Source organism: Aspergillus lucknowensis, assembly GCF_044049455.1.
Source record: "Aspergillus lucknowensis strain CBS 449.75 chromosome Unknown BJX67scaffold_16, whole genome shotgun sequence".
Taxonomy (NCBI): domain Eukaryota; kingdom Fungi; phylum Ascomycota; class Eurotiomycetes; order Eurotiales; family Aspergillaceae; genus Aspergillus; species Aspergillus lucknowensis.
In genome coordinates, this window is record NW_027263560.1 from 42980 (window position 1) to 62854 (window position 19875).

Below are 19875 nucleotides of genomic sequence, written 5' to 3' on the forward strand. Positions count from 1 at the left end.
GCGCGAAAATGCCACGGCCAGCGCCGCAACGGCCACGGAACAATTTTTCTGTCTCTTCTGCCATCGACTCCAGATTCAAGGTTCTCTCCTTCCATCCGTCCTCAACGCGTCCGTCATTTGTCCAATGGCCGTCTGGTGGTACGGATGAAACCCGTCGTCTGGATTTCTCTTGCTGTCGACTCGCGGTCACTCTCTATACGGCATTGTTCGTGCACGGTATGAGGGTGGCGCTCTGCACCCCACTACGGGCTCTCGGTCTTGACCCGGCACCTATCGCCCGATATACCTCAAGGTATGCTCCAAGGAGCTTTTTATCGAGGCGGAATCTTACACACGCATCCTCCCGCCAACGTACGTCGATCTCCACGGGCTCATACACCGCAGCTTTCCCGCCTCGCAACTTCAAAGCACCGCTGTCTACGACCAAATCTGCACCAAGCACATCGCAACAAGCTGCAGGTGGCCAAGGAGGACACTCAGGAGCCGGCCAGTCGGGGAAGAAATGGATTAAATATGGCGTTATTGGAGGGGTGGTCCTGGTCGGAGCCGTAACATTCTCCAGTGATGCCAGGCATCTTTACCGCGCAGCGGAGAGAACGGGGAGAGTTGTTGGCACGCTGGCAGTTTGTATCAATGAGTAAGCGAAGGCACATCCTGAATTTAGTGGATACCATACTCACGCGATTTGGTGTTCAGCTACCGAGTGACCCTCAAGCAGGAGACCGCGTCCCCCGAGGAACGAAGCGAGACGATTCGCGCATGTCACAAGCGTTGTGCGGAACGAACCCTGCGGGTGCTTGAGAAGAACGGATCTATTTTCATCAAGCTAGGACAGCATCTAAGTAGCATGGGTTACCTCCTTCCGCTCGAATGGACGACGACTTTTATCCCCTTACAAGACAAGTGCCCGGTCTCGTCGATTGAGTCTATCGAGGAAATGTTTGTCACGGATACTGGCAAGCGGATTAATGAAGTTTTCGAGTCGTTTGAGCCGACGCCCATCGGTGCTGCTTCGCTAGCGCAAGTACATATCGGGACTTTGAAGAACACTGGTCAGAAGGTCGCAGTGAAGGTGCAGCATCCAGCGTTGGCAGAGTGGGCGCCGCTGGACCTGGCATTGACGGGGTTTACATTTTCGATGTTGAAGCGCTTCTTCCCAGAGTACGACCTGGAGTGGCTTTCGAAGGAGATGGACCTTTCGCTACCGCAAGAACTAGATTTCCGGTTGGAGGCGCAAAACGCTCTCAGGGCCAGCGAACACTTCAGGCAACATTCGGACGCTCCGCTGGTGATCCCCGAAGGTACCGTCTTTCTTCTCTCACAGGTTGTGTCATATATTCTGACGATCTTTAGTCATTTCGGCGCAGAAACGAATCCTTGTAATGGAGTTCTTGTCGGGTCACCGACCAGATGATCTAGAATTCCTAGACTCCAACCATATCGACCGCGACGAGGTTTCAGCGGCGCTGGCTCATATCTTTAATGAGATGATTTTCGGCGACAACGCGCCATTGCATTGTGACCCGCACGGTGGGAATATCGCCATCCGCAAGAACCCCGACCGCAGCCGCCACAACTTCGATATCATCCTTTACGATCACGGATTATACCGTGATATCCCTCGTGAAACGCGCCGCAACTATGCTAAACTCTGGCTGTCTGTTATCGAAGCGGACGAGGTACGCATGCGAGAGTACTCGCGCAAAGTAGCTGGCGTCACAGATGAGCAGTTCCCTCTGTTCGCGAGTGCGATCACAGGACGGGACTATACTGTTCTGGCCAAGAAAGATATTGCTTCAGCCCGCACAGCAGCCGAGAAGGAAAGCATATCTGGGGCTCTGGGCGAGGGCATGTTGCAGCAGCTTGTGGAGCTATTGGGCCAGGTGCCGCGAATCATGCTTCTAATTCTCAAAACAAATGATCTCAGTAAGTTCCCTGCGCTCCTTCCTATCATGTGTGCCTCAGTTAAATCTAATTCTACACCACTATAGCCCGCAGCCTTGACGAGAATCTGCATACTCGACAGGGCCCCGTGCGAACGTTCCTCATCCTTGCCCGCTACGCGACCCGCACTGTTTTCGAAGAAGAAATAGAGGCCATCCATGAGAGCGGCGGACTGCTACGTCCATCCAACTTCTGGCATTTTCTCTGCGCCTGGACGAAATTTCTCCGCGTTGAGCTGAAGCTCTCCGTGTACGAGACCGTGCTGTCGCTGAAGAGCCGGCTAGGACTCCTGTAGTCCGCCACGCTGATCACGAATTCCCCTCCTTACGTAGATTCCATCTCTGTATTATCATTGTCCCTTGGTATAGCTGTGCATCACGGCGTGGCGTTCCCTAGTATCTTGTTGCTCACCCAGGCGCTGTGTGCTCCTGAGGATTTCTGGTCGGTCCATTTATTTCCCCTAGACGATAGAATTTGTCCTCGAAGAATGTATATAGAGCCTTTCGAGCATCGTTTATCAAAACAATTAGAGTACTGTTTTGATTATCAGCCGTCGTGGTCGAGCATCCATAATATAGACTTCTCCGATTAGATAGATTAGCGCTGCCGGCAGCAAGGGCAACCCGAACATCACCTCCCAACATCCCAAGCACAAGCTGCTCCTTGTCTCCACCAATAATAATACCATCAATAAGCCCCAGGCTCAGAAAAAGTAGACTACAAAATGACCAAGAAAGCCCTGGGCCGCTCTTCGGGCGTAAGTAGAACCGAACATGCCTCGTCCTTCCTTATCCTCGTCCTGTCCCCTGCTCTTTCCTTCCGCGATTGCGGCTGCATAGCTAACAAACCACACGACACGATCAGTCCCTAAACGCCCCCATCGCAGCATTTACGATGGCCATCGTGCTATGCTCGTACTGTATCTACTCGATCAATTCTGCGCGGAGAGGGGCACAAGTTCAGGCTCATTCCCAATCTCAGGGCCAGGGCCAGCCTGGTTCCGCTTCGCTGGAGACGGCGGTGCAGAGAAGGCAGAGGCAGATGCAGCGACAGGGGCAGGATGAGTGGGTTCAGAGAGTTTTGGAAGAGAGGGATGGGAGAGGGCGTGGTTCAGGTTGATTTTGATGTTTGTATTCTCTCTTCTTCTTTCAATTATTGTCTTTCTTTATCCCTTTTCTCCGTTCGGTTGGCCTACGGTGTTTGGGTGCTACTTCTAGTTATTTTCTACCAGCTTCCCTGATGTTTATGCATTCCGGCTGATTGGTTTACTGAGTTGAAGACTATATACTTGGTCTATAGAGGTTTAAAAGTAGAAAGGATCTTTTCGACGATTAGCGAGGCAAACGCGGACAAGTCAAGCAAACAATCATGGGGATTCATGAGATGGTATCAGAATTTTCAGTGTATAGATAATCACGCCCAGTTTGTCTTGGACTGGATCTACCATTTTTGTATAAATTCATCATAGTGGTTCTCACGGTACGGGAAAGGGTACAAGGCAAGTTCAGGTATAGAGGGAAGCCTTACTATCTGTAGGAGAACACTGATGTGGAACTCGCGAAGGATGATTGACAAAGGCACAAGCGTAAAGCCCGCGAGAGAATGGGAGCAGGCCATTGAATCCATCCCAGTTCCTCTAACCCGAGGTAGCCCCTTCTGCGCGTCCGAAGCTCTCGAAGGACACCAGCCTCGGTGCATACAGCCTCGCCATCCAGTGTCCAGAGTGGATAGTGCAGGCAAACCACAGCAACGAAAGAGCACTTAAAGTCGTCCTTTAAATTGAAGGTCCTCGCATTTTTCCGGAGAGACATAAGTAGCAGGACCTGGGGAGGTGAGCTGTACATCAAATCATTATCGCAGCTGGTCTCTTCAAGACCCGATTACCAAGCCAAGACACGCTGGGAGCACTTGTCTCACAGGAGTGAAGCATATAACCATACGAGTAATTGGCCCTCCCACATATTCCAATATTGTGTGCACATAATTTTCATGCCAGCATTTTTTTTTTTCGCATGTCATCGAAAATCTGACGCCAGACCAGGTGGGAAAATCATAATTGGACTGCGGTTGGAAAAGGTGATAGAACAAAAGGGAGAAATTGTTGTCAACCTCAAATAGCTCATCAACTTTGGACGGAGGCAGCCTATGACTGCCCGGAATCATATTTGCGTGTTTCGGGTGTGTTGGGTTTGGGTGAAATTTTCTGGCGTTGCCTCGGCTGTGGATATAGGGAGTCACGTGGTATTCTTTGTCTGATACCGCCAACTTCCCACTGGGCGGCCACAGGAGAACAGGTTTTAAAATAAGCCCGCACTGCCCATACATTATTAGGTCGGGGCATCTTGTTTGAACTGTGTCTGTAAATTCTAGGATACGAATAGGAACAGTTCGTATAATATGTACACCTCGAGGCATGTAAACGATTATGGGTAATGGAACGGCGCTCATGAAAACAAGTCTTTGAAACCCAGAGAGACCATGGCATGTAGGAGCTCCATCGCTCTACCCAGAGACATAAGAAACCATCCATACTGGAGGGGCATACCTCGCTTCATGGAGTCGACTGTCGATAATAAGACACGAGCTACTAGCTCAGGAGGCAAGGGAAAAGCCCAGAATCTTGGGCTGTGTAGGGCCGCAGCAGCAATTCGTAGATTACAGAATCGGGGAGGCATGTCAAGAATCTAATCGGCTAAATGGCTCTTGCAGACGCTTTTTCTTCCTCCGCCTGGAGCCTCAATTCTCCTTCGTGCTTGAGGTGCCCGATATGCTTCCGGAGATACTCATACGTGAGCATGGTAGTCATGGCAGCGGGGATGGCTCGAAATAGATTCGTCCCGATCCCAGAATAGAATGCACGCCACCCTTCTTCCTGCAGAATTGTCCTGAATGTTCGGATAATCCCGGCATACCGAGGCCGATTGGCCATGCCATCTGATGACGCCGCGCCTGGGGGTCGGCCACGCTCTCGAGGGTGGTCCAGTCCGCCACGGAAGGCTACTCCCTCCGAAGAAGAGGGTAGTGCCTTTTGCTGCGTTTGCAGTCTGGTCCGCAGTACTTCATGCGGGTAGGTCACTGTGCTGGCACATATCTTGCTTAGAAATGTTGCACAACCTATCCCGATCCAGTGTGAGTTTCCATTATCCGGGTGTTCCCCAATGCTGTAGCCGGTGAAAGCCATTTTCAGGTATTCGTAGAGAGGAAATTGTATGGCAACGTGTGTTAGTCCTAGCAAAGCTGGTGCAAGGCCGGAATAGAATGAGAGAAAACCCTCGTGCATATACATTTTGCGGGCTGCATCCCAGGTGCTGCTGTACTGCCAGGGAGCTCGAAATCCTTCAGTGTCGGACTTTAAACTCTGGGACATCAGCCGCGTCTTGATCACCCATATGGGATTGGTAGCAATCGTAGAGCAAGCGCCCGCTGTAATAGAAGCATAGCCTCTGGATAGCCACCAGCTGCCTATAATAAAGATTTAGCATAACCTCAAGTGTTGGGTGAAGTGACTAGCGCTGACCTGTACTCTCGTAAAAGTACTCCCGTGATCGATCGTAGACTGCCAGATAAACGGCCCAGGTAGGCAGGTACCCTAAAAGCATTGGCCCTAGGCCCTGGTAAAGGCCTCGAATACCATCTTCCCTCCAAATTATTCTTCCAGTTCCTAGCATCCCTCGATATAATCGCGTCGTTTCGACCGCGGTCCCGTTCCTCCGGAACCCCCCTTGGGCCTGAAGTTTGGTCTTGATCACATCGAGCGGGCACGTCACAATTCCTGACGCTACACCTGCACTGGCCCCGCAGAACGGGGCCACATAGTATTCTGGTAAACGGGCAGCGAAGAGCTCTATGCGGTTGACAATGTTCGAGGTCGGACTTGACGTAAAGGAAGGAGACATTTGAAGAGGTGGGGACGGAGAGCTGTCGGACTTTGTCATCTGCTGCTCGTTAGGGTTGCCGGATGCCTCTGATGCATTGTGTTCTCCTGAAAACATCCTTGCGGCCAGCACTCAAGCAGTTCCACGGCCGTCCGTTCTGATGCGATTCACCGATGAGGGATCCCGGACCCGAGCATATCGGTGCCCGTTCCGGAACCCAACGAACCCTTGAAGACGTATCCGAGGCGAGTTCCGGCGATGGCTGGAGTTAATATCCTGCTCGGAGATCTCGATGTGGTGGGACAGGACGGGTGCGGAGGGATCGAGTGAGCCGATGCTGCCGAGACGCCTTGTATTTTAAGGTTGCCCTATCGATGCACAGACGGAGGGCGGGGTCTTTGGAGCAACCAAAGTACCCTCAGAGAGAAGCAAAGAGAGATAAGGAAAGGAAGCGATATTCAACGATCAATGAACCTCATTCCCACCGGCGAGAGACAGGAACCGTGGGGGAAAGTCACAAACAGAGTTGGGAAATGGAAGCCTTAGGTGTCGAATGACGAGAGAGAGAGAACGGTACTTTCTGTGGGCGGAAAAGTGGGCGGGATGGAAACCTTTCGATGGTGAAATGACTCCAACTTGCGAAAGAAAGAACTAGCGACTCCGAGCCAGAGCTTGGGGAGTCATGTGGAAGGTCTTAGTTGCTCTTTACTCCGTCTCGGAATTCTTCTGCTTTTTCGCCAGGGTCCTAGGAGCTTTTTGGCCGAACCGGTGGCCTCTGCTGTCACGTGGGTGCGGTGGAAACCGGTGCAACCTTGTTTCTGCCTCAGGCAATAAATCGGATGTTTTTGGGAAAGTTCACCCGCAAACCTCCCGTTTTGCACAACCTCAAGCGTCGGGCTTCCTCTCGTTCAGCTTGACTGACATCTTGCGAGCACCTCTCCAGTCCGCCCCGTCAATTGGAACCGCAAGCCGCTCCTCATCGGGCCTTTCATCATGTCGGCTCCGTCTCTCACCAACTTCATTGTCAAGCGCCCTTGGCTGAAGCGCTGGATGACACCCATCGCCAATTGGTACACTGACGCTGCCGGCTACAGGAAACTCGGTCTCAGGTACGCACTTCTACCTTTGGTGGCTCTGGACAAGCACTGGCAAAGCAGGGAACGCAGTTGTGGTATTTATCGATTGACTGTGTAATGCCGATTGCGAACCGTTACCCCCGCTTGTCCAGACTCACCAGATATCTCACGTCAAACACAGTGGTGGACTAATTGTAATACAGAGCGGATGACCTGATCCCCGAGGAAAATGACACTGTTCAGACCGCTCTCAAGCGCCTTCCCCCTAAGGAGGCCTACGACCGAATCTTCCGTATCCGCAGAGCTTTCCAGGTTTGTTCCGCTGTCAGCCAACCCCCGAGGCCAGGTGGCTAATCTTATTATTTCTCAACAGTGCTCAATTTCGCACACCCTTCTTCCTCCCGAGGAGCACACCAAGCCTTCCGAGGTGAGTCGATCCAAGCTTTATTCCATCACGATCACTATTCCAGGTCTTCGTAATAGCGATTGACCAATCCCGTGATGAGGATTTGTCAACGCGACAATACTCCACATATGGCACTTGCATTTTTGCAAATGGATTTCTGGGATGCAATTGCCACAGTCAAGCACAGAACTTACTAATTCATATCGCTAGGATGTTGAGTACCTAAGCCCAATCATCCGCGAGATTGAGAAGGAGAAGGCGGAGCGTGCAGACCTTGACAACCTTGTCGTCAACAGGAAGCGGTAAAAAGCTTCCCCAATTTTCGCCATGCAAAATATAAACCCCCTCTGTGATATAGACGTGTCGGATCAGATGGTACAAGAGTTGTTCCCTCCGGCTTTACGCTCCGTCAGGCAGAGCTTGCTAAGTGTTGCTTGAGCCTTGGGATTTACGTCGCGCAACCCCGTGTACTGATACTGTACAAATTCATTATCATTTTTCTCTTACTTTGACATTTTTTGCCACCGTTCACAGCGAGTCTACCTGGGGCTCGGCAAAACGTACCAAACAACCTACAGAGTGTGGATATCTCCTAACTAATATCTAAATCTGTTTCTACATTTGAATATATTACATAACTCGGCGAATTAACATCGCGTATTTACGTTGGGTTTGGCATACCCTGACGGATCTAAGAGCCTGTTTGCGCCTCAGCCAGCCATTACGGCGATATCGACGTCCTCTACACGCCACATGTACCACATGAAGATGGTTCTGGTTGATGTGAGAAGTGCAATCGAGAAGCAATTGCGGGATTGAAGGGTTGGCATACCTATATGGCGCGAACTTGGCGGCCAATTCTAGCATATCCTTTTCCGACATATACTTGAACTTACCACCTTTGGCCTTCAATTTACTCACGTCCTTTCCTTGAAAAGCCGCGCAGCCTCGCCTAGAACACAGTCAGCTCCATCGCCAACCCCGCTCCTCACGAAAACCGGAGACGGACCTTGTGCATATATGGAGGAGATACTTACTGCACGCCCAAGTCCCCAGTCGAGAACACATCCGTCCGCTTGAGTGTAAAACAAGCAAACATCTCCACAGACCACCTTCCCAAGCCCCTCACAGCAGTCAACTTCTCCAGCAACTCCTCATCACTGGCACTCAGCAACATCGCTGCGCTCAAATCCCCGCTCGCAAACTTCTCCGCAAGACCCTGAATATACTCCGCCTTCCTCTGCGAAAGCCCCGCAGTTCGCAACGTAGGGATATCACACTTCACAATCTCCTGGGCACTAGGAAAGTATCCCTCATCGGGAACTGCACCATCACTATCTTTATGGTTCAACCCATATAGCAGCGCCACAAATTTCTGCTTTATAGACTTCGCCGCCGCGCCGGAGACCTGCTGTCCGATTATCGTGCTCACGAGGCTCTGGAAGGGATCGATTTTCTCGGCCAGCCCCTCTGGCGAGAAAAGAGCGCAGTGGTGCGCTTTTATGAGCGGTTCCAGGCGCGGGTCTGCGGCTATTAGGTGCGCTGTTGCTTGCTCGAGGAGTGTACCGGTTGTTGCAGTGGGGCGTGGGAGACCCGTCTTTGAAGGGGAGATACTCTCTGCTCCTGGGGGGTATGCAACGAGCGAGCTACCGTGGGGCGTTAGGAGAGTGGCGTTTGTTCTGTGTGGTTCAACGGGGCGGTCGAGCGGAGGAGGCGTTTGAGGTCTTGTCGATGCGTTGCTGTCCCAGTATGCGGTTGTAGGAGTATTTGTTGAGGGTTTGAGGTTCGGTGCGGACGAGAGAGGGTTTGCGTCGTCGGTAGGAGGTTGGAGGAGCGAATTTAGCGTCTTTTTGGTCTGCTCTACCTTCTTCTTCTTTTCCTTTGTTGACGGTTTGCGTGTTTTTGTGATCCCGTTTGGTTGTGATGGGGTTTGGATGACTGGTTGACGGGGGAGCACAGCGCTCAAGCGGGCGGAGCGACGGAGTGACATCTCTGCGACGATTGTCTCTCTACTAAGTATACGGCTGCAGAGTCAATAGAATTACTCAATCGTTGAGAGAGATATCTGTGAATTGATGGATTTCAATGACAAGGGGCTCGTTTTTGAAGTCTGGGGTTTGGAGCTTGGCTTCTTGTCATCATGGCAAAGTCACGAGGATCTCGTATCCCAACCAACATGAGGAGCCCGCAATTCCGAGCTTCTCGGGGGCGATGGGGAAATAAAATGAAAAGAAGTCCTCCCGCCTGAGTCCAGATATGCTGAGGGATTCGAATGTCCTGATTAGCGCTTGCTTACCATGGTCGATCTGGGATCGAGCATCCGTGGTCCGAACTTTGATGGTTCCTCGTCTTTCGGCTCGGTAGGGTGCCGCACCGTTGGCCATCACTCGGCCTGGAAGTCCGTGTGACAGAGAAGCCGTTTGAACAATGAGAAATGGAAAAGCGTGCCCCGCTGTCTGCTGTTTCGCTCGTGTAAGTTTCCCTCTCCTGGAATCAGTAATAATAGATCTCAGACAGGAACTCCACGAGTAGTAGACTCTTATCACCATCTCACATTATTTGCTGGGCTCTTCAAAGTGAAGAATTTTGCATTCACTTCATCGAGAATGCCCTGATTACTGTGTGTTTGGCAGCAACAAACAGTTAGTTTTGACACGCTCTCCTCGGAACCAGAGAGATGGTCAATGCCAGTGAATGGTTGCATTCCATTGGGATTGAGTGAACCCGGAGAACCGAGAACAAAATCCAAAGCGGAGAGGTCTTCGCAATTCCACTTTGCTTCAATAAAGTCGAAGAAAACAGGTTATGATCTGCACCTGAAGAATCGGATGGGCTGATGATTTTCGCCCCTTATCTGCCACTTGGGCGGAGTGGCGGGAGAGAGCGTGTGGACACGAAGGAAGAAGAGACATGCCCAAGGAATCTCGCCACATTCCAGACTCTTTGCTGTCTCGGCGCCTATCTTTGCCTCGGAAGGACTTTGTGCAAAATTGTCACCAGCACAAGACGTCCAACCATCTACCCCCCAAATCCGCAAGTTTATTTGTCGTTGATGGGAGAAGACGAAATGAGGACTCGGCTGTTGAAACGCCAGGATCTCCAGACAAGAGAGGCCCTTGCAAGGGAGATGGCTGCCGATCACTCGAGAAGCACGGCTTGTTTTCAAGGACCACAATAATTGCAACCTGCAATGGATATCTGTGGAGCAAATGGTGTGCGAGCCGAGTGACCCATGACGAGTGCTCCGTCAATCGTCCCTCCAAACAAATTCACAAATTCAAATGGGGACGACATCCGTCTCAGGTTGTCAACTGTCAAGAGCCGACTTTCGACGAATTCGAGAGGCACATTGCTGTGCCGCATTCCCTCTGATGGTCGGCAGCTCAAGGACTTTGTAAACGGGAGCGGAATCATATTGAGTTTGTGAGGACGGTGATCCAGATGGGAAAGAAATCAATAAACCATCAAAATTGAGCAAGACAAGCTTTTTGGTTCGCCACTTTTTCGAGAATCGTCTCCTGGAAGCGTCCATGACTTCTCAACAGGCCGCTTGCTCCGATCACAGACTCCTGTTTTTCTGGGTATTGGTGCTGTATTGTACGTAAATTACATCACACGAAATCATGGTGTTTTCAAATAAAAAGGAGGCAGTTGAATGGCTCACACGTGATAAAGCCCCAAAGATTCGCCACTTTATTCTTAGTGCTCATTTCAAGAGCCGCTATTATTGGAGATTGGCTGTTTTGTGGCCCACTTGTGCCTGGAGCTGGTGAGAAACTTGGCCAGCTGTTTCCTTGGTTGCCGACTCATGATAAAACTTGAAAGAATCGCAGAATCAATGGCAGAGAGCCAATAATACACATTTTCCTCACATGTTGCAAAGCACCAAGGACCTATCTGCTTCGGGCACGTTTTGATTTTTGTAGCACAAATTCTGTATCTGGAGTCTGAATTCTAAGGTGCAGACACGATCGCATACCAGTGGTGGGAGAGGCGGGTCTTGCGAACGACATCACTGTTTGACGACGCGTCCACGGACTTTGACTTCCGCCGATTTGAGAGAGGAGCATTCTTGAGCCTTTTCACAGAATATTCTGGGGAGGAAGAACGGATAGAAAAAGCCTTCGCAGAGAATGACATTGCAAAGCCCGGGGACTGGAATTCTCCTGCACTGGTATTTTCTCGAGTTTCATCAAGTGGCGTCCCACGTCAACCACCGGGAGCAACTCCGGGCCAAGCTCAGGTCTGATGCTTCTCATCTTCAAGTTGGGTCTTGCCAACTTTAATTTCAAGATCAGAACTTCGGTCTCTCTTCTTGATCCAGCGCAGGCAATCCAGATACAAACTCCTTTCACAGCTGGGTTTTCATCGCCAGTTAGGGTAATAAGTCGGGGCATCTTGGTCATTCCATACACTAAATCTCCTTTACTGCCCATACCCATAGCTGATGGCATTCTGGTGCTTCAGTTGCTCTTGTAGGTGAGACAGCACAAATTGCGAGGCGAAGTGGGGAATCATGAATCTTAGCAGAGAACATCTTTGGAGAGAGAGACCAATTTGGTACAGTTGGAGGAGGATCCTGCTTAGAGAAATGGAACACTCGTCAACCCAAGAATCAATTTGCTCAAGCTGCTTTCTGAATTGAATTGCTGAAGGAAAGGATCAATCTCGCAAGCGTGTGAGAACATTGGGGAGGTTGAAAATGATTAATTACCTATCTTTGTACTTGTAACGTAATACAGTAATACATAGCAGCCCGGTATTGTAGCAAGGAGAGGTGGACCCTGGGACGACTCCTTTCTTGTCCTCCCTGAAAGCCTGCTTTCCTCCTCTGACGCCTTTCCATCCAGTCCTTCCTTCTTTCCTCGACTTCTTCCCTTCATTCTTCTTGATTCGAGACGTGCCTTCCGGTTCCGTCCTCTCCACTACCAGAGGAACGACAACCTTCAAAGCTTCTCCCTCGTTGAAGCTCTCTTCTTTCACTCGCTTATTTATCCTTCTATCTTCGGCCTCCTCCTGCCACACTCGACTTCCCCTGCCCAGGGCCAGGCATTGCCTCTGTACAAAACCATCGATTTTACCTTTCTGTGAGTCAACATCGGTGCGAGTCTTGGTCAATAGCATATCCGATTACAGTTGCCACTAACTGTGGGTATACTCCAGAAACATCAGAAATGGCTTTCATCAAATACGCTCTTCCTCTCCTCGCCGCGGCCCAGGCCGTTTTCGCTGCTGGTAAGTGAATGGCATCGTGTTTTGGATGCCACCACTGCTCTGTATCTAATTGAAGATGTAGACTGTGGTGACGGTGACACCATCCGCATCCGCAGCCAGAGCGACCTTGACAAGTACAACACTTGCGAAACCCTCGAGGGTGACGTCGAACTCGACAAGGGCTTAGTAGACGCCGTTACCATTAACGGTGTTCAGAGAATCAAGGGCGCACTGACTAGTAATGGTGCCGACAACATCACCCAGCTCTCCGCCCCATCTCTGGAGACCATCGACAAAACCTTCCACCTTCAAGGACTTACTAGACTCACCGCGCTTGACTTCCCTGAAATCAACTCGGTTGGTGAGCTCGACTTCGAGGCTATCCCTATCCTTCAAAGCCTCGGCTTCACCAAGGGCATTACCAATGCCGGAGGTGTGTCCATTGTCAACACTGGTCTGACTTCCCTCGACGGAATCTCGCTCAACTCTGTCGGCCGCTTTATCATCACGGATAACACGGCTTTGGAGACTGTCGACGTGAACAACCTCAAGAACGCTACCAACTTGATCAACTTTGCTGGAAACTACAAGGATTTGGAGATCTCCCTCCCCAACCTCGCTTCCGGAACCAACCTCACCATCCGTAACGTCAGCACCGTTTCCGTTCCTTCTCTCGAGAAGCTTGAAGGTCAGCTGGGCTTCTGGGGCAACACCTTCTCCAGCCTGAGCGCCCCCAACCTTACGGAAGCCGGTGACCTTGTCTTCGAGGACAACGCCCGCCTTTCCAACATCAGCTTGCCTGCTTTGGAAACCGTCAACGGTGGTTTCTTGATCACCCGTAACGACGAGCTCAACTCGATTGTTTTCCCCAAGCTCGCCACCGTCACTGGCGCCATTGATTTCAGCGGCGCTTTCGATAAGTAAGTTACTGAAACCACACAGCTACACCGACGCACTTGCTAATAACCGTTGTACAGGGCCTCTTTGCCTGCCCTCAAGAATGTCCGTGGTGGCTTCAACATGCAGAGCACTGGTAACTTCAGCTGCGAGACCTTCAACAGCTGGAAGGACAACACCATCCATGGTACCTACAAGTGCGAGGCTGAAACCGATAACCCCACCACCTCCGACGGCTCTTCTGGGTCCAGCACCAGCAGCGGCGGCTCTGGTTCCGATGGTTCTGATGATGAAGATGATGCTGCTGTCCTAACCACTGCCAATGTTCCCGTTATGGCGGCTGCTGCCATCTTCGGCATGCTCTTTCAATATGTTTTGTAAAAAGGACAATCGATAACTGACAAATGTGCATGCGCTTTGGTATCCTGTTCCTTCGTCGTGTTCTTTTACCATCGTGGTCGTGTAAAGTGACATAATAAGCAATGGGGCTTTGCGATTCCTGTATCGCGTTGTTATTATGATAATAATTGAAGTTTTTTGAGCACCTTCCACATGTTTCCCGTCGACAACTGCCGAAAAACCACTATATGTGAAAACAGGGCGAATGCGGGCCCAGATTCGAGCTCCCAGGCCAGGGAGGGATCTTGCCGGACCTCTTGTATAGACGCTCCCTTGGCTGTTCAACATCTATCTTTTTGATGACGTGGCAACTCCGGAGTTATATAAAGAAGTTCTTAGAATTGGCCTAAGATTTTCCTTTCTCCTCTCCTATATTGTGCCATTTCCAATCCTTATGATACAATCGTCGATTTTTGTTGCTACGACCCTTTTTGGTACGGGTTCGTCGTTCGACATGCTCATGACTTCTTGATCTGAGAGCGGGTCGCCTCTGTGCGATCTCGACCCTTCCGCCCTTCATGCTATTGGTACACAACCGTCCCAGTGTACCCCCTTGTCATGAGTTTGTAGTATAGAGCTCAGCGGCCCTCACTCCGCTAAGCTCGTGGTAGTTGTAGTCGGACCCGATAATCATATAGATCCTCATATCTTATAATAACTCGCTGGGATGGGTGCGGTCGCAAATGGACCCCCTCGTTCGTAAAGCGACAGCGCTACTAACCAAGGCTGGCAGGCTCATACGATACCAGAACCCGGCGTGGAGATATTTGGGATGGGATATGGCTTCCGTTCCTGGTATCATCCCCAAAACATTCATCGCGGCTGCCGGAAAAGCGCCGATGGAGGTACTGATTGGGAACGCAGGGCTGCCGACCCTCGGGATAACCTGGGTACCTGCGCAGACGAAGAGGACACTTTACTCGTACGAGGAGTATTTCGATGTCCAGCACGATTCTGTCTTGGCCACTTTTTGAACAATAGGTCCACGTGGAAGCCAGTTCAAGTGCTTCTGGCAGGGCCTGTGTAACCCTCTACGCCGCCTGAGTTTGAATGCCAACATTGGAGAGGACAGGACATAGGAACTCAGCGCAACCCTAGTTGACATGTTCTTCGAACTGTCCCACTTCAGTGACTAAGTGTTTTACTCCGCATGGGTCCTGATCTGGATGTGAAGACGACATTTCATGGCATCGAGTCGATGTACTTAAAAAGTCCAGAAGCATACCGCGGGGCAACCGCCAGGCATGATCCCAGCAATTTTGAACCTACGGCCCTTACTCTGAAGTTAACTTCCTCGCGGCCAAAGCGCCTCATTAACCCCTTCATTGGACCTAGAATAGACGACGTCCATGTATTGACAAAAGACCAAGTCTAGACCCAGGACTTCACAATTCCACTTCCGCTTGGGCCGCTGCACTGCGGCACAGCCAACTCGCAGATGCGAGACAGCAATTGCCTTGGTTATTGTTCGCACGGTCCGATCCCGCCGCGTGGTAGGGCTGGAGGTGGTTTCCGCTTGACTCGGCTTGATTGCGTTCAATCCATTACTTTTCGTTTTGGTTGGACTGGTGCTGTTGTTGTCAGAGCCGTGATGACTTTCGTCCTTTTTGGCGCCTCATACCTATCAATTCGAAATCATTGTTTCTCCACGGGCCATTATTATAATCAGCGAGGTCAATACCGGGAGTGTGGTGCTCATCAAGGATGCGTTCCTTACCGTTCTGCGTGGAGGGGTGAAATATTGGCACCCCGGATCAGTCTCTCGTCCACTCGGAGGGCGCTCCGTCGATACGTCATTGTATTCTCATCCACCTAAATTTATCGAGTGCGAAGGAGAGACTGCCGTTGTTCGCATGCGCTGTACAGCAATGCGACGCGTTGCGTCCCAGGAGGGTCCTCGCAAATCAATACAAACCACCAAATGGGGTTGGAGCTCGATGAAAAACGCCAACTCAATCGACGAACAATTTCCCAAGGTTCGTAAGGTCTCCTCGGGACCTTGCTTCAGCATGGTGGTTGGGGTGGCTGCTAGTGGGTTGATCACTGATAGGTCGATTCTCTGCCTTGGAAGTGGGTTGGAGGTGGCTACCGGTGGTAACTTTCTTGTGTGTATGGATATAGCCGTCCTGGTGAAGGGTTACGCAGAGTAAAGGCCCGGATTGGGTTTGTGAGTTCAGTTGGACTGAGTTGGAGTGACTACTGCCTATGCAGGTAGGAGAGTGGGATTGTGAGAATATCAACATTGAAGACGGGAGATTCACTCTTGGGACGTTTTAAGTAGATCTACTCATGAAAATATTCGAGTTCTAACAGCCGATTTAGAATACTGGAGCACACTGAAGGATGTCTTGTCCGATCTATCGACGCGGAGTCGATACCTTACAGAGCGAGGGCTTCAAGAACATCCCGTAAATAGTCCTGTTGATTGAGCGGGGCCCTCATCTCAACCCAAGTCGAATATCCTCAGTGTTTGCCGTATATTCGTTAAGACAAGATAAGCTGCAGCTTCATGCACTATTCATTCCTGTTTTCGAGTTTCGATTCATTACCTCGCTGATACCGAAGAACGAGCATGTGCTCGATGATTCGATCACCAGGAGGTTAGCAAGGATTATCTTCTGGGTCTGAACGCTTGAAACAGAGAATCCCCCACTGGCTTGGGGAAACCCCGCACGATCAGCCACTTTGCGGTAAATATATTCTGGATGTATTGTGTAAAATGATAGATTGATCGAATATCAGAGGTGCTTCTACGAGCGGCGTGGTGCCTTCCCTTGGTCGCACGGGTGCCTCAGGATCATGAGCCCAAGATGCGCGGGCGGAGCGCAATGGAGAGAAGTGAGGAGAGGATGCTCGTTCCAGATCACTCGGCTAGTTGGCGCGTGGTGATGGTCGTGGCGAAGGTCAAGGTCGATCGTCGATCTGCACGGCGGAAGAGGGGCAGGTGTTGGAGCAGCGCCTGCAGAACATGTTTTTGATATATGGTGTTTCCCATGTGGGAGTGATACGTTCTCATTCGAGAACAATTTGGGGCGAATTCCGTTGGACAAGGCTAACCCTTGCTCGAATGGCGGATCTAAAGGCCGAGCTGACTCCTTCAGGACTCGACGGACGTAGATATTGGTAGGGAGGCATCAAACCGACCAAGTTTCCCACAAATGACGGTTGAGAGATTGATGGAATCTGGGATTTTAGACAGAGCACGAGTCGATCGTGGGGTGTGGCGCCAAACGATGCGTATATCATGGAATTGAAACCTCCTCAGCCACGGGTCTTCAAGCATGCAGGCTTGCAGCATAGCAAGCGCCAGTGAAGGCTGAAACGCCGGAGCATGCTTTGGAGAAGCTACAGAGGCAGCTCAAGAAGAGGGAAGAGGTTACAAATGGGCTGATGAATCCGCACCAAACATGATCTTGCATGGAGTGGCGCATTGTGTATGCAGGGCAGTCCTTGGTCCGCAGTCTGCAACCTGGTGGGTAAGGAAGTCGAACGGGGGCGTCCGTTGCGGTTGGAGACAGGTAAGAGGCTCAGAGTTCGACGCGTGGACGAAACGGATGAACAACGCATAGGGCTCGGCGGAGACGAAGAGTCGAGGCGTGTCTAGGACTCCAGAGGAATCAGTGCACTTTTTTGCTTTCTGATCCATCACACTCGGCCTTGGGGCGATCCTGAGCTCGGCCGAGCTCAGAGGACTTCAACGCCGAGTCTCGCGCGCCTGTTGGACAACCTCGCAGACTCAAAGTCTCAAACCATTCATCGACCTTGGGAGTTCCGGGATCAAACTCAAGAGCCATTTTCGTTTGCCTGCGCGAAAGAATGACCTTGCCGATAGCGATATCCCTCGCTTCCCATCCTTCGCCTTCGCCGTCTTTCCTTTTTTTTTTTCTTTTTCTCAATTCCAATGCGGAGATCATCGATACTGACAGCATTCTGGAGCACCACAATGCAGTATTTCGGAAAATATGCGAAACTCAGCGAGTAAGAGCCGGTTCGGATATTTATCGAGGCGCGTTCCCCCCCACCGAAACGCGGTTTGAGAAAATTGGCTGAAAGAGCTGGGAATGATAGAGGGGCAACCATGGAAATTCCCGTTTGACAAGATTTCTGGGCATGGGGGGCTTTGTTGATTTCGTGGAAGTTTCTCAGTAGATTCGTGCCTGGGATTGCTACGTGCGAGTTCCAAAGCCAAAAAGCGATGAACCCCAGATGCTGTGGCTCGTTTCATCGCGGTCCGTTCATCAACTCAAATGGCCGCTGGAGCTCGAGAACCTCCGCCCGGTGCCGCCCCTCGTCGGCCATCGTGCATTGGCCTTCAAAGAGGCACAGGAAATGGAACCGTGGACTCCAGGAATGGATATCCTGGCAACAAGTTCCCACAGGAAATTACCCCGATGAAAAGCATGATGCTAGCTGGGAGGGATCGTTGAAGCACGGAGCCCATTGGAGTCATGATTCTTCTCCTTCCTCCAGTTGAGGTCCGGGGACAGAAATTGACAGATCCTATCCTTTATGCCATGCGACCCGCCGCCACCACCTCTCTGCCACGCATAACACATATTGAATAATTGAGGAAATCAGCGGGAGAGCAGTCCGGCTAACGACTTCATGTGCTCGTACTTTCCACATGCCCTCGCAATGGTTGGACAGGTTGATACCAACAGGAGATTCACACGAAACTCATCTCACCTGTATTCATAGTTTCAGAAACTTCCCGAAATCGGTCACTGTTCGTGGCTATCCACTTAACAAAGCTCTTGTTCCAGGTTCTCGGGAGAGCTACGTCCGTTGGAGATGTCCTAGGGAAATTCCAAATACATGCTGAACTCCTAGCTATTGGCTGTGGAACCGCAATAGACGACCTTCTACAACAAGGACAGAAAGCCCCCAGAACGGATCGATTACTCGATGGAGAAGGGCAAACTCTGGTCTCTAGAACCGCTAAATTATGGACCCAGATCGGAGGCCTTCGGACATGTGGCGATCTCGAATCTTGACCCAATTTGCATGCCTGTTCTAGGCTCAGCTGTGAGAATGAGCTGTCCCGAACTGGGGCGCTGAGACCAATGCCATACAGGCCGTTGGCATTGGGTGATTCCTCGTTGAGTGGGTGAACGACTTATGCACTCTGTTGCTGACCACCCATTGGATTCGTAGACTGGGGAGTCTGTTGCGAGTACTTTTGACGTGTGGGTGGACTTATGACTTGCTCTTGAAAGGTCTGGAGTCCTTGCGTCCTTGCTTCGTGCTATAAGGTTCTGGGCCACCCCTCTCGAAAGGATGATCTGCCTCGGAGACCTCGGGATCCTGCGGCTGCCTGTGCCCGGGAAGTTTGTGCACACTCCTCAATCGTTGTGACCTCACAACGCCCCGGGGCCCTTGGATAGTACTTCCGTTTAGGGTAGAGCTACTGGTCGAAATGGCCGGCCTCGTACCACAACTTTTCGTGCGCCCAACCACCATTATCTCGGATCGCGGGCAGTAACTCGGTTGGTTCTTTGGTAAGCGACTCTCTGGAGCACCGGACCCTTAGATCATGGTTCTAACAATGGCTCCATTGAGTAATATATATTCTCATAAAGAAATATAGTTAAAATATATTCGCGCAAGTAAAATGGCACTAACCATCTATTTCTATCGACTTGTTTTCCTAAGGTTGATATTGTAAAAAAATAATCAATAAATAAAGCGAACCCTCATGCTGCAGAAGGTGGTCGCGTTGGATATTGCTGTCCGGGACACAGAGCAGCTTGTTTTTCAAATCGTCGAGAGGTTCTCTTCGCCGTGAAGGCCAGCCCTAGAACACGTTGCTGCCTGCCGTGATTGGACTGTATTATCTGTTTCCGGATTGCGTAGATGTGCCGCAATATCCTTTCGTCCGTGGTTCTTGAGTCTTTGCTCCCGTCCTAGAGACCCGAATCAACGTTCAGCGAAATGCTAGCGAGACGTTTAAGCGCCGGAAAGGACAGTGTATTTCTGCAGCATCCACCCAGTGGCGTTCAACCTGACGATACTGGTGTCCGTCAATCTCGCAATGTTGAAAGATATTTTGGGCCCAGAGGTGGGA

The 19875-nt window shown here is 50.9% G+C and overlaps 7 protein-coding genes across 7 annotated transcripts; 4 read left to right on the plus strand and 3 right to left on the minus strand.

The window, feature by feature from the left end:
• Positions 1 to 97: 97 nt before the first annotated feature.
• BJX67DRAFT_351474 (ABC1 kinase family protein) lies at positions 98 to 2580 on the plus strand. Its single transcript, XM_071028911.1, has 4 exons — positions 98 to 637; positions 697 to 1301; positions 1354 to 1926; positions 1992 to 2580. Exons 1-4 carry the CDS (start codon positions 219 to 221, stop codon positions 2237 to 2239), a joined length of 1845 nt encoding a protein of 614 aa, XP_070886853.1. The 5' UTR covers positions 98 to 218; the 3' UTR covers positions 2240 to 2580.
• Positions 2581 to 3438: 858 nt separating this feature from the next.
• Positions 3439 to 4514, minus strand: BJX67DRAFT_67902 (uncharacterized protein). Its single transcript, XM_071035303.1, has one exon. It carries the CDS (start codon positions 4390 to 4392, stop codon positions 3814 to 3816), a length of 579 nt encoding a protein of 192 aa, XP_070886854.1. The 5' UTR covers positions 4393 to 4514; the 3' UTR covers positions 3439 to 3813.
• BJX67DRAFT_351477 (putative mitochondrial carrier protein) lies at positions 4220 to 6534 on the minus strand. The gene is made up of 2 exons (XM_071028912.1): positions 5462 to 6534; positions 4220 to 5406 (listed from the first exon to the last, which is right to left on the minus strand). Exons 1-2 carry the CDS (start codon positions 5934 to 5936, stop codon positions 4637 to 4639), a joined length of 1245 nt encoding a protein of 414 aa, XP_070886855.1. The 5' UTR covers positions 5937 to 6534; the 3' UTR covers positions 4220 to 4636.
• A 278-nt stretch (positions 6535 to 6812) lies between these two features.
• On the plus strand, positions 6813 to 7607 carry BJX67DRAFT_380436 (ubiquinol--cytochrome-c reductase subunit 7; the record flags this gene model as incomplete). Its single annotated transcript, XM_071032791.1, has 4 exons — positions 6813 to 6928; positions 7099 to 7207; positions 7269 to 7322; positions 7512 to 7607. The coding sequence occupies 4 exons, from the start codon at positions 6813 to 6815 to the stop codon at positions 7605 to 7607; spliced, it is 375 nt and encodes a 124-aa protein (XP_070886856.1).
• Positions 7608 to 7726: 119 nt separating this feature from the next.
• alkA (DNA-3-methyladenine glycosylase II) lies at positions 7727 to 9442 on the minus strand. Its single transcript, XM_071035304.1, has 3 exons — positions 8339 to 9442; positions 8134 to 8253; positions 7727 to 8075 (listed from the first exon to the last, which is right to left on the minus strand). The coding sequence occupies exons 1-3, from the start codon at positions 9289 to 9291 to the stop codon at positions 8012 to 8014; spliced, it is 1137 nt and encodes a 378-aa protein (XP_070886857.1). The 5' UTR covers positions 9292 to 9442; the 3' UTR covers positions 7727 to 8011.
• A 3033-nt stretch (positions 9443 to 12475) lies between these two features.
• ecm33 (GPI-anchored protein Ecm33) lies at positions 12476 to 13793 on the plus strand (the record flags this gene model as incomplete). The annotated part of the gene is made up of 3 exons (XM_071031110.1): positions 12476 to 12536; positions 12598 to 13435; positions 13493 to 13793. The coding sequence occupies 3 exons, from the start codon at positions 12476 to 12478 to the stop codon at positions 13791 to 13793; spliced, it is 1200 nt and encodes a 399-aa protein (XP_070886858.1).
• A 1149-nt stretch (positions 13794 to 14942) lies between these two features.
• On the plus strand, positions 14943 to 15772 carry BJX67DRAFT_351487 (uncharacterized protein). Its single transcript, XM_071028913.1, has one exon. It carries the CDS (start codon positions 15250 to 15252, stop codon positions 15625 to 15627), a length of 378 nt encoding a protein of 125 aa, XP_070886859.1. The 5' UTR covers positions 14943 to 15249; the 3' UTR covers positions 15628 to 15772.
• Positions 15773 to 19875: the final 4103 nt, after the last annotated feature.